This window comes from Schistocerca serialis, chromosome 2 (assembly GCF_023864345.2).
Source record: "Schistocerca serialis cubense isolate TAMUIC-IGC-003099 chromosome 2, iqSchSeri2.2, whole genome shotgun sequence".
Classification (NCBI taxonomy): Eukaryota; Metazoa; Arthropoda; class Insecta; order Orthoptera; family Acrididae; genus Schistocerca; species Schistocerca serialis.
In genome coordinates, this window is record NC_064639.1 from 618046279 (window position 1) to 618059665 (window position 13387).

General features: G+C 43.1%; 1 protein-coding gene across 1 annotated transcript in view; it reads right to left on the bottom strand.

Moving 5' to 3' along the window:
• Positions 1–244: 244 nt before the first annotated feature.
• LOC126455646 (uncharacterized) overlaps positions 245–13387 on the bottom strand; it is a 91803-nt gene continuing 78660 nt past the window's right edge. Inside the window, exon 6 of the mRNA XM_050091412.1 lies at positions 245–1134. Within this exon, the coding sequence (XP_049947369.1) occupies positions 812–1134 (323 nt within the window). The 3' untranslated portion in view covers positions 245–811. The remainder of the gene's footprint in view (positions 1135–13387) is intronic.

Consider the following 13387-nt stretch of genomic DNA (forward strand, 5'->3'; position numbering starts at 1 on the left):
GAACACAGAAATTTCAGTACCATATTTTTGTTATTAATATATAATTATGTCCTTTCTTTAAATGAAATTCAGGAGTATTAAGTGACACAGAGATAAGAAAGAGACAAGTTTGAAGCACAAAGAGGAGACAGGGTTCCTTCTGAAAAAGTACAAGCTGCATTTATTCGACTCTAGCATCAAAATTTAAACAGGATGTTCTATAAATGATGTTTCCCTTGAAACTGTTATATAATTTCAGTTGCGATTTCCTACTATCTCTCAATATTAAGTGCAAGGTTTTTTTTTCTTTTTTTTTCCAGCTAAGGAGAGCTGGAATGTCAACAAGTGGAATGCGGACTACTGGTAGCTCATTCCAACTATTCTGAGGTTAGCCATCTCAGTAGTTTACAGGCCCTTGTTGCGTGTGTGGACTAAATTAAAATAAAACGTTTAAATCAAATGGCATCTCCCAGGCAGACTTTCAAATTCTGTTAAATGTATTTGGTATTTCTGTCAAAACAAATCTCTCAATGTAAGAAAATTCCAGGGATAACTTAACTTATACATAAACAGTCTTTGTAAACAGGTCCATTCAGGAAATGGATTTCAAATTATGATGACAAAGTCCTAGCTAATGAGCTAGCTATGAAATGACAATCATGTTAAGAACACAATATTGCTTTTGCTAATTACAACAATAAGAAACAGATTTACTGCTGACCAGTTATGACAACTGCAATACAGATGAATAGGGTGGAAGGCTTCTATACAAAATGGCACTTGATATATAACACTGTATCTAACTACACACTCATCACTGAACAAAAATTTATTACAAGCACACCACTCTGTAATTACTAAATCGCTGATTTAGTGTTTGAACTGTGTTTGCTGGATGTATGGTCCTCTTTTTATCCATGTTGCATTCATTAGGTCTGTGAATCAGTTGGGGAAAGTCTGAACTTGATACAAGTACTGGTAATGAGTCATTTGTACCTGTCTGTCTGACATTTTCATTTGACACATATACACCATCATCATTAGTAACTTTTCCTAAAGATGGATTTCTAACTATATAGCCATTAACCATTGTTTGTGGAGGTACATTTATGGCTTCTGATTGCTTGAAACCCAGTGGGATGGAACCATTTTCAACTGTGAACAGAAAGAAATATTTTTACTTATCTAAATAGGGCACTTTAGTATTACAAAATTTAAACTGATCACAATCTCAATGCACTTTTGTTTTTATCAGAATACTTCTATATTGTTTATAAAAACAGTGGTATAAAAATTACACAGTCAGCTACTCAATAAGAAGACTATATAGTCGTTAAACCAACTCTGGATCAGTTTCCCCTAATTTAAGTACAGTACAAATAGTTGGAAATATCAGCTTTTCAGTTTTTTCACCAATAAACCACATACATGCCTTATCCTGTGGTCATTTAGTATGCAAAAGTATCCATTGTCTAATTAAGTATTGTGCAATGTGTACTTACAAAACCATTTCCCACAGTATGACTGAAGGACAAACTGATTGCCCGGAAGATAATCCTAAAGTTTATATACAGAGCCCTGTTCATTGCACTTATACTCGTCTCTATTTGTACATAAACTGACCTGTTCTGACACCTTTCTGCTGTTTATATTGTGTTGCCTACTTCATTTAAATGAGATTATTGAATGCATTTGCTTAGTTCTTAGCTTTGTTCAGGCAACAAAAACACCTCCTTTTATCGCAAACTTCCTCCAAACAGATTTTTCTGATAAAATATTGATGTCAATAGTCAAATCATGATCACCTGTAACAATCTGCGACCCTTACAGAATTTGATTAATGGAAGAAAGAGAAATTAAAACAGCATATATGTGATTCATCATGGATTTGTTTAGCTACAATTAGCGTGCTATCGAAATGCTAAACAAACTGCAGTGAGAGACTGTTGCAAGAGAGATGGTGTGCATCACAGTGATCCTTATTCACAAAATTTCGAGACCATGTTCCAAACTGACTCAAGAAACACAATCTCTCATAATGACTAAGATGTTAAAATTAAGGTCCTTCCTAAGGAGTACTGACAGTCAATCTTCTTGAGTGCCATCTGTGAAAGGGACAGTGGGGAAGGAGGGTGGGATGGGGGAGGGGAGGATTGATACATAGGGTATGACCTTCAGCATGCAACACACAGTGGCTTGCAGAATACAGATATAGAACAGTTGTTTTAAAAGTCAATTTTATAAAATCAAATCTGTAGAAACTGTTTGCCTACTTTTAAGATTTCTTTCATTGCAATGATGATTTCATGGACTTCAATTTTCTGCAATTCCCTATATCTACTTCCACATTGCTGTCACATGTGTGAAGCGCACACATGTTCATGAAATTCGGATAGCTACAGAACCAGATATGAATCTTGGTGCCTTGTTATATATATATATATATATATATATATATATATATATATATATATATATATATATATATGATGAGGCAACAGTTTGTTGCGAAAGCTTGAATTTTGTGTGTATGTTTGTGTGTCTATCGACCTGCCAGCGCTTATATATATATATAGTTGTACTTAGTGTGATTCATGGGACAGGCCTGCAGATGATGTGACTGAAATGTCAAAATTGGTTGCCTATAAAAACAATATCAAAATAATAGCTGTTGGTACAGTATAATTACATTTCATACACCAGCTGCTGTCCCATGCTACTGAGTCCAAGACAGAGTCACATTTACTTCTATATTTAGTTCTGAAAATAAAATACATCATGCTTGAGACTCATTTTTTCCTCCTTATGACACTGGCCCTAGATACTCTCAATAGAACAGTTATTTCAAATTCTTATGCAGACATAAACTAAACATTACATTTGTATGCTTGCCACCATTAACAGATGAAAAATGCAGTGCAACACCTACCAAAAATGGTTTGTATGGCAAAAGGCACTTTATATTATCATAGTGTCTTAAACTTGTCAAATACTAAGTTACATATAATGGCCAGGTACCAACATTTGAGTATGTCTGTAGCATATACTTCAATACACACTTTAAATCGCTATCCCTAAAGAAACTGGGTAATCAGTATTTCTGTACCATAATGGTTGCCAGAATAGACACACTTTTACTTATGGAAACGCTTGAAATCTAGACGCAGTTTTCTCAGAGCAACCGAAGATTTTAGCGACCACCTGGATCTAGGGTGGAGAGATGGAAGCGGTCGGGAGAAGGGCACTGGGTGGAACCAAAGGAAGAATTGGCACCAGGTTACGATGAGGACTGGGTGGTCTGGAGATCACTAAACAGGCTACGCACCAACACTGCACGGTCAAGAGATAACCTTCTGAAGTGGGGATATTCTACTACATCTAATCTCTGCGACTGTGGAGAGGTGCAGATGACCCAGCACATGTATAACTGCCCTGAATGTCCTTCACACTGCACTTTAGAGGATCTGATGTTGGCAACCCCAAATGCTGTCGACGTAGCCCGCTTATGGGCCAAATGCCTACAACATTTTGTTTCTGTGCACACATATTTGTATATATATTTTCATATGCCTGTAATTAATTTTTGTTTTCCTGTGTGCTACTAACTTTTTTATATTCCTGTATCCATGGTGCTTCTGACACGAATAAAAAAAACTTATGGAAATATTGTGTGTGTGTGTAAATAATGGTTACTTGGACAATAGTTTGCTTTTCATGTTATCTCAAATTGGCAATCAGCTTAAGTGAACACTAGTTTTTCCCACTGATATGATTGACACTCATTAGCATTTAAGTTAATTGGTTGGTTGGTTTAAAAGGGTGGGGGGTGATGGGGGGTAAGGGGCCTAACTGCGGGGTCATCGGTCCCTTGTTCCCAGTAGAACAATTACCCAAGAGAAAGAAGAAAACAAAGAAGACATATGGCACAATAACAGGAAAAAGGAAGAACCAGAAGAATGACAGAAGGACAACAAACATTACATTGGACAAAACAGGACACGAAAAGCAGAGAGAGATGCAAAAAACAGGGAGAAGAGACTAAAAACAAGAAAGCAGATTACCATGGCTGGCTGACCATGAGAATAAAAAAGGAGTAGCCAGCCACTCTACAACACATTAAAACCTCTACCCTAAAACTCCTAAGGTGGAGGACACAGAGGGACAAAAGGACATGCACTAAAACTCAGATCAAATGATAAAACCCACCCTCACGAATAAAACTTAAAACTAAAGCTGCCATTGAGACATTGTTGCCCAACACCAAAGGTAAGGTGCTGGGAAAGTTAAAAGTCCACCACAGGCAGGCTAAAAGTGGGCAGTTCAGCAAGAGGTGGACGACTGTCATTTGGGAGCCACAGCGACACTGAGGTGGATCCTTACGACGGAGGAGGTAACCATGTGTGAGCCATGTACGGCCAATGGGCAGCCGACAAAGGACAACTGATTCCCTGTGAGAAGCCCGCAGAGAAGACTTCCACACATTCACAGTCCCCTAATGACACATAGTTTGATGTGCATACTGTTACGCCACTCCGTCTCTCAAAGCCGAAAAACCTTGCGGCGTAAGACAGAACGCAAGTCAGTTTCAGAGATGCCCGTCTCTAGGAGCAGTTTCTGTGTATTTTGTTTGGCCAGCCTGTCAGCTAGTTTGTTGCCTGGGATTCCAATGTGTCCTGGGGTCCACACAAACAACACTGAACAGCTGGACGGTTCCATGGCAGAAATGGACCTGGACGTTTGCTACCAAAGGATGGCGAGGATAGCACTGGTAGATAGTTTGTAAGCTGCTCGGGAGTCAGAACAGAGAAGAAACGACTCACCAGAACAGGAACGGATGTACTGAAGTGCATGAGATATGGCCACAAGCTCTGCAGTGAATACACAGCAGCCAACAGGCAAGGAATGCTGTTCAATATGGCCTCTGTGGACACAGGCGAAGCTAATACTACCATCGATCTTGAAAGGGATGGGTAGTGTAAACACACACACACACACACACACACACACACACACACACACACACACACCTTTCAGATGACCCTCGCAAACAAGTGTGACTGATTCTTCACCATTTGCTGTTCCATAGGTGTTGCTAAGATTTTTCTTTAGGGGCTTCAAAAGTTAAGGTGAGAATGTCCGTTCTGCAAGAGACTTTTATCATCATACCACCTCTGGCTTCTCACTCAAGTGCCGGTGAAGTAGGGATCCTGGGGAAGGGGGGTGGGAAGGGTTTTCCTGTCTTTGGGGGCTATCTTCTTTTCCTCCTTAGATCTTAGCAACCATCTCTCTTTTTTTCTTTCTTATTTCTCATCTGAGTACCAGTTAATCTTTCCCTCTTTCCATATGCATATACTTCTATCGCTGAAGTCATTCTCTTTCCCTACAACTTATTTCAAATAAGTAGGCCGAAGAATCAGGCTGCACGAACACACATCAACACACACAAAATTACACTTAGATACAAGCATGAAAATTACAGGCTAGAAACCTAAAGCAATGTCAGAACCGCCAAGGGATGGAGGGGAATAAAGACAGATGTACATGTGGGTAGATGCACATTTTGTATGGTTGATATATGACGGTTCTGCATCACCCCTTTTTTCTTCTGTCGCTCCTTATACATAGGTATAGGAATAGAGATGGTTCTATATCACACAAGGAAGTGTGACAAATGAAGGAGAGTAGAAACTAAGGAAGAACTAATGAGCATAAGCCAGGGAGGAACTAATGGTGGTGATTATTTAGGAATATCAGTCAAATATTTGTTCTGATGACTCGCAGGATAGTGGGACAAGTATAGAATAAAGAAAGGTATGATACATTGAATTATATATTAATATGAGGTCTGCTGAAAGCATATAAGTTGAAAAGTAGTGGAGGACTCTAGGGGATCAAATAAGGCACCAAGAAGTAAGAGAGAAGTGTGAAGTAGAATTGAATTTTGCCAGGTAATATTTAGCGACAGTACACACGAAGATGTACACTAGGGCAATGAACCATGGGGTATACTCACAAAGGATAAGGAGGGGGGGGGGGGGGGCACCCAGCTTTTACTGAATGAAGAAAAGGGCGGATAAGCTGACCGAAGAGAGGCTGACCTATACTGTGCGGGCAGGGGCACCAAAAAGGGGATTTACCTGTACCATAGAATATAGGAATAAGAAAGGGGAATACGTACCAAAACGGAAGGAGGTAGTGCATCCACAGGATCAATCCTTTAGGTAAAGTGTAGGTACTGTACCTAAAGGGAAGGACAGTATCGTGACAGAAGTCATACAATTTTAGATAGATTATTCTAATAAGTTTAGATTCTTTACGACGACAACATTATTAGGAGTTATGAGTGTCGGAAAGAACACATTCAGTTTTTTTTCCAGTTTCCTCCAGACTACAAGTTACTGTAGGAAATGAGACTTAAGTACTAAAGAAAAAACAGTTTAGAGAATTATACTAAAAGAATGAGGCAATAAAAGTCTATGCCACCTGGAGTTTGTGACTGGAAATCAAAAATGTTGTCCGCACGATTCATAGATGTAAAAGTACTCACTCCAACATTGGATGGAATGCTTAGATAAGTATTGGCGAAATGAACAAAAACAAAAAAGGGAAATCTAGGTATTAAGTACACAAGGACTAAAAGAGGTATATTGTGTATCAATTTAAATATAAATTAGTGTTTCTTTTTCTTTTTTTTTGTTTTTGTTTTAGGGCGCAAAACTGCTACGGTCATTAGCGCCCTGTCTGTGACTTAGGAAAAGGTAAAAAACGAAACTGGAAACCAGCAGCAATGGGAACGAAACTAAAAAAATTGGAGAAACTAAAAACAGAAGGAAAGCTTAAAAAACCACTATAGAAGGGGGTTGGTTGGCCCCAAAAAGAGCTTCAAATGACTGACGTCATCTCACTGGCACTAATAAACTCAAGAACGCGATCGGCTGAGCGCGTGTCATCTGCTAAAATGGAAGATATATCACACGACAGCTGTAGACGGGCGCGTAACGGAGTAAAATAGGGGCACTCACTCAAGTAAAAGGTGTCTTACCATCCACAGCTGAGAGCAGTGGGGACAGAGTGGGGGAGGATCGCCAATTAAAAGATGTCGATGGCTAAAAAGACAGTGCCCTATCCGGAGTCTAGTTAAAATTACCTCCTCCCGACGACGCGTTCGGGAGGAAGAGGTCCAAGCACAGGGAAGAGCAATCACGTACCGCAATTTATTATTGGGAAGTGTTGACCAATGTGCGTGCCATAAAAGAACAACACGACGACATAAAACACTCCGTAGATCGGCGAAGGGAATCGTGCGAATAGCTGGCCGAAGAAGAGAGACTGCAGCTTTGGCCGCTATATCGGCCGCCTCATTTCCACAGATACCAACCTGTACTGGGATCCAGAGGAACGCCACAGAAACGCCCCCCAAGTGGAGCAAGTGTAGGCAGTCCTGAATCCGGTGGACCAGAGGGTGGACAGGGTAGAGAGCTTAGAGACTGAGGAGAGAGCTGAGAGAATCTGAACAGATAACACACTGCATCTGCTGATGGCGACGGATGTATTGGACAGCCTGGAGAACAGCGTAAAGCTCTGCAGTATAAACCGAACACTGGTTGGGAAGCCGAAATCGATTTGGGGTGTCGCCAACAATATAGGCACTCCCTACACCAAACAATGTTTTTGAGCCATCAGTGTAAATAAATGTGGCTTCCTTCATTTGTGCACATAGAGCAGCAAATGCCCGACGATAAACAAGTGAAGGGGTACCACCCTTGGGAAACTGGCAAAGGTCACGGAGCAGGCAGGTCCGGGGACGGAGCCAAGGCGGTGCTGTACCCCAAATTCTCAATAAAGTTTTAGGAAAGCGGAAGGAAAGAGAATGGAGCAGTTGACGGAAGCGGACTCCCGGTGGTAGTAGGGAGGAAGGGCGGCCTGCATACCCTAAATCCAAGGAGGCGTCGAAAAAAATGTCATGGGCCGGATTTGCAGGCATGGAAGACAGATGGCTAGCGTAACGACTCGGAAGGACAGCTCGCCGATTGGACAGCGGAGGTTCAGCAGTCTCAGCATAAAGGCTTTCCACAGGGCTGGTGTAAAAAGCTCCAGACACTAAACGTAATCCATGGTGGTGGATCGAGTAGAGATGCTGAAGAATAGACGGCTGAGCAGAGGGGTAAACTATGCTTCCATAGTCGAATTTCGACCGCACTAAGGCGCGATAGAGGTGGAGAAGGACCACTCAGTCCGCTCCCCAGGAGGTACCACTCAGGACCCGGAGGGTGTTGAGGGATCGCAGACAGTGAGCCGAAAGATAGGAAACGTGGGAGGACCAGCACAGTTTTCTGTCGAACATAACACCCAAGAATTTAGCGGCGTCCGAAAACGGAAGGTTGACAGGTCCTAGATGTAAGGAAGGTGGAAGAAACTCCGTACGACGCCAAAAATTAGCACAAACGGTCTTACTGGGAGAAAAGCGGAAGCCTGTTTCGATGCTCCAAGAGTGGAGGCGATCGAGACATCCTTGAAGACGACGTTCAAGAAGGCTGGTACGTTGAGAGCTGTAGTAGATCGCAAAATCGTCCACAAAGAGGGAGCCTGAGACATCAGGAAGGAGACAATCCATAACTGGATTTATGGCAATGGCAAACAGTACAACACTTTGCACGGAGCCCTGGGGTACCCCGTTTTCTTGGGAGAAAGTATGGGAGGGAGTAGTGTTCACCCGCACTCTAAATGTGCGCTCTGCCATAAATTCATGAAGAAAAAGGGGCAGCTGATCTCAAAAGCCCCAAGAGAACAGTGTGCGGAGGAAAAATTAGTGTTGTGATAGATATTAATGCACATGATGAATATGCGTAAAATATTGCGTGCTCGAGCCAAGGGGAGGGATATGTAGTGCTTCGAGAATTTTGGGGTAAATTCTAGAAACACCTGGCTCTCCACAGTCTAGAACATCCGATATTTTAATGACAAGGGTGAGAGAGCCTTCTTACTGCGCCACACATATCTGTGTGTGCGGGAAGGACAGCTGTCACGAGAATCCAGGAGCTGTATCACACAAGCGGCCCCAACAAGTGGTTACCAGCAGCGCCTTGGAATTTATATAAAAAAAGTCAAAGAGTGTTTGTATAATGTTCCGTGGTTTGTGGTGTCGTCAGTATTGGTACAGAGACAGATGAAGTGTGTATCGTACAGAGGCTCTTACTCCATGTCTTGGCTCTACAAGAGGCAGAATGTATGTAATTGTATGAGTGTTTAGTCGATTCTGACATTTATCTTGGAACCAGTTTGCTTGCTGGAGTTTGTACAGAATAATTGTTACTTTGGTTGGCTCTGAGCACTACGCGACTTACCTTCTGAGATCATCAGTCGCCTAGAACTTAGAACTAATTAAACCTAACTAACCTAAGGACACCACACACATCCATGCCCGAGGCAGAATTCGAACCTTCGACCGTAGCGATTGTTACTTTGGGATGAGAATTGAAAATATATTGTTGTTGAACTGACAAGATTCTATGAGTACAATTTATTTCAAGAATAGAGAATTGGTTAATATTATTCCCTTTAACCTGATACAGTCTTTGGAGAAGACTTAAATGGTGAGAGTGACATAGCTGATTCGCTGCCCTCACAACGTATGAGTCAACTGGAAGAGAGATGCGAGTCGTCCAACCCAACACAGCACTGTCTCTTGTCATCCAAGAAAGCGTTAGAACCCCAGCTGGTGTTGCTCAGGCAGTGGCGAGCTTTGAGAAGCTGCCAGCACTCCTGCTTAAGTTGACAATGGTGAGGTAGCCACGTCAATCGGGTGTTGAAAACCAGTCCTAAGAGTCAATACGTCTCCACTACAGTAAGTGGATCAACATTAAGGTAAAGTTCAGGTTCCGGATGAATGGTACGACGACGATGACTTCATGGCTGAAAACTAGAAGCCGTGGGCTAGAGCCCATGACTGCGCCTTGTGACCGGCTCCCTGGAAATGCAGAAGTCATCCGCATAAAAATAAGGGGAGATCAACGGCTCTACAGCTGCTGTTAGGCTGTTAATGGCCACTAAAAAGAGAGATACACTCAATACAGAGCCCTGCAGAACACCATTCTCTTGAATATGGGGAAACTATGGTCGGCACCAACTTGGACACAAAGTACGGAGTGACAGAAAGTTTTGGATAAAAATTAGGAGTGAGCCCTGGAAACCCCGCTCATACAATGTGGCAAGGATATGATGTCCCTAGGTCATGCCTTATGCTTTACCTATGTCAAAAAAGATGGCAACCAGGTGTTGGCGTCTGGAAAAGGCTGTTCGGATGGCACACTTGGGGGACACAAGATTATCAGTGGTAGAGCGACCCTTGCGGAAGCCGCCCTGACATGGAGCCAGTAGCCCATGTGACTTAAGGACCCAACCCAAAACTGCCAACACACCATACGTTCCAGAAGCTTACAGAGAGTGTTGGTGTGGCTGATTGGCCGATAGCTATCCACATCAAGTGGATTTTTACCGGGTTTTAGCACTGGAATGATGGTGCTTTTCCAACACTGTGATGGAAAGACGCCATCACACCAAATCCAGGTGAAGATGGTGGGGAGATACCGCTTGTAGTCAGACGAGAGATGTTTAATCATCTGACTGTGGATCCGATCAGCCCAGGAGCTGTGGCTGGGCAATGTGCAAGGGCACTGAGAAGCTCCCACTCTGTAAATGGGGTGTTGTAGGGTTCACTGTGGCTTGTAGTGAACAAGAGTACTTTCCTTTCCATCCGCCTTTTGAGAGTGCAAAAAGCTGGGGGTTAGTTCTCCAATGCAGAGGCTCGAGCATAGTGCTCAGCGAAGTGCTCGGCATTCGCATTTGCGTCGGTAGAGAACACGCCATTGATGTTAACGCCAGGGACACCTGTTCGGGTCTGGTACCCAAAAAGACGTTCGATCTACGTCCAGACTTAGAAAGGTGACGTATGGCACCCAATGGTCGACATCTACTTCTCCCAACAGCCCCATCTTTTTATAAGCAGGCTAACGCGGGCATGGAGTCGCTTAAAGTCTATTAGGTGCTCTAGGGAAGAGTGGCGCTTATGTTGCTGTAGAGATCACCGACACTCTTCAATCGCCTCAGCAACTTCCGACTACCATCAAGGGACTGTTTTTCGCTGGGAGCACCCTAGAGAACGAGGGATCGAATTTTCTGCCACAGAAATTATTGTTACAGTGACTTGCTCAATCACAACATTGATGGCACCACATGGGGGAGATGCAATGGTGACAGCAGGGGTGAAGGCTATCCAGTCTGCCTTGTTTAAAGCCCATCTGGGTAGGCGTCCATGGGCATGGTGCCAGGGGAGTGACAGGAAGATGGGGAAGTGATCACTACCACACAGGTCGTCATGTGCTCTCCAGTGGATAGATGGAAGAAGTCCTGGGCTGCAAATTGATAAATCAATGGCTGAGTAACTACCATGACACATACAGAAATGTGTGGCGGTCCCAGTATTTAAGAGGCAGAGGTCGAGTTAGAACAGTAAATTTTCGGCATCTCTGCCATGGCCAGAAAGCATGGTATTACCCCACAAGGTGTTATGGACATTAAAGTCTCCCAAAAGTAGGAAAGGTTTAGGGAGTTGAGCAATCAGTACAGCCAATGCGTTCAGGGGTACTCCACCATCTGGATGAAGATACACGTTGCAGACAGTAATGTCATGCGCCGTTCGTATCGTGAGAGCCATAGCTTCAGGAAGAGTTTGAAGGGGCACAGGTTCACTACATACCGAGTTCAGGAAATAAATGCAAACTCCACCTGACACACTATTATATTTGCTAGGACTCTTGTAATATCCCCTGTAGCCACGAAGGGCAGGGGTCCGCATTGTTGGGAACCAGGTTTCCTGGAGGGCAATGCAGAAAGCAGGTGTAAAGCTTAACAGTTGCCGTAGCTCAGCCGGGTTGTGGAAAAAAACAACTGCAATTCCACAGAAGGATCTGTTAGAGCGAACGGAAATCAATCCAGAATTGTTGAGCCGTGTTATCATTGGTGATGAAAATTGGTTTTTTCAGTACAATCTGGAGACAAAACGCCAAAGTCTGCAATGGTGCTCAAAGGGATCATCCAGACCAAAAAAAGCTCGCATGTAAAAGTCAGAAGTGAAATGCATACTTGTGTGGTTCTTTGATTCCAAGGGAATTGTTCATAAACTGTGGGTGCCTCTTGGACAAACAGTTAACCAATATTAGTACAAAGAAATTTTAGAAAGACTTCGTAAAAGACTTCTTCGTGTCCATGCCAACATTGCTGATAATTGGATTCTTCATCACGATAATGCGCCCTCCCATACTGCTCTTTCAGTACAGCAATTTTTAACCTCAAAACAAATTTTAGTACTACCACAGCCATCTCATTCACCAGATATCGCTCCATGCGATTTTTTTTTCTATTTCCAAGAGTTGAAACGGTGGTCAAGGGACACCGTTTTCAAACAACACAAGATGTCCAAAAAGCTGTGACGAGGGTCTTGGAGGATATTACAGAAGATGAGTTCCAGAAATCTTACCATCAATGGCAGAAGCACTGGAAAAAGTGTGTGCAATCAGAAGGGAACTACTTTGAAGGACCCAATGCTAAACTTGACTAAAACGGTAAGCAACATTTTTTTTCACATCAGTCTCATTACTTTATTGTCCCACCTCGTAGGGCTCAAATTTCCTCTTAGCCTCAGTGTAGGTCAATCGGTCCAGGGTCTTGTATTCCACTATTTTCCTTTCTCACTGTAAAATCCTGCTGTCTGGTGAGCAAGGGGATCCGATCGTAACCTAACCTAACCGATGCTCTCTGCAGTTGACACAGATGGGAGGTGGGGCACATGGAGTACTGGGATGGGATGGACGTCCAGAATCTCAGCTTGTGATGCTGGAAGTACAGCGGGAAGACATATGCCTGAACTTCCAGCACTTAAAGCACCACATTGGAGGAGGGATATAGGGCTTGACATCACAGTGGTAGACCTCACCTTGACCTTCTCGGGTCATGTGTCACCCTCAAAGGGTAAGATGAAGGCACTGGTGGCAACCTGATTATCCCTTGGACCCCAATGGATGTGCTGGGTGCTGGATGAAATGAACTCCTCATTACCCTAAGTTGGCGCGCAGCTCGTAGTCAGACTGCAAAAGAAGGTCCCTGTGGAATATAATGCCCTGGACCATATTTAAGCTCTCGTGAGGGGCGATGGTAATGGAAACATCCCCAGCGTGTCACAAGCGAGTAATGCCCATGACTGGGCAGAGGATGCTGTTTTTATCAAAACTGACCCTGACTGTTTTGGACAAGCCCTCCACATCCCCAAACTTGTCCTCTAAATGCTCTACAAAAAACTGAGGCTTCATCGAGACAAAGCAGTCCCCATCAGCTTCATACATAAGAGGTACTG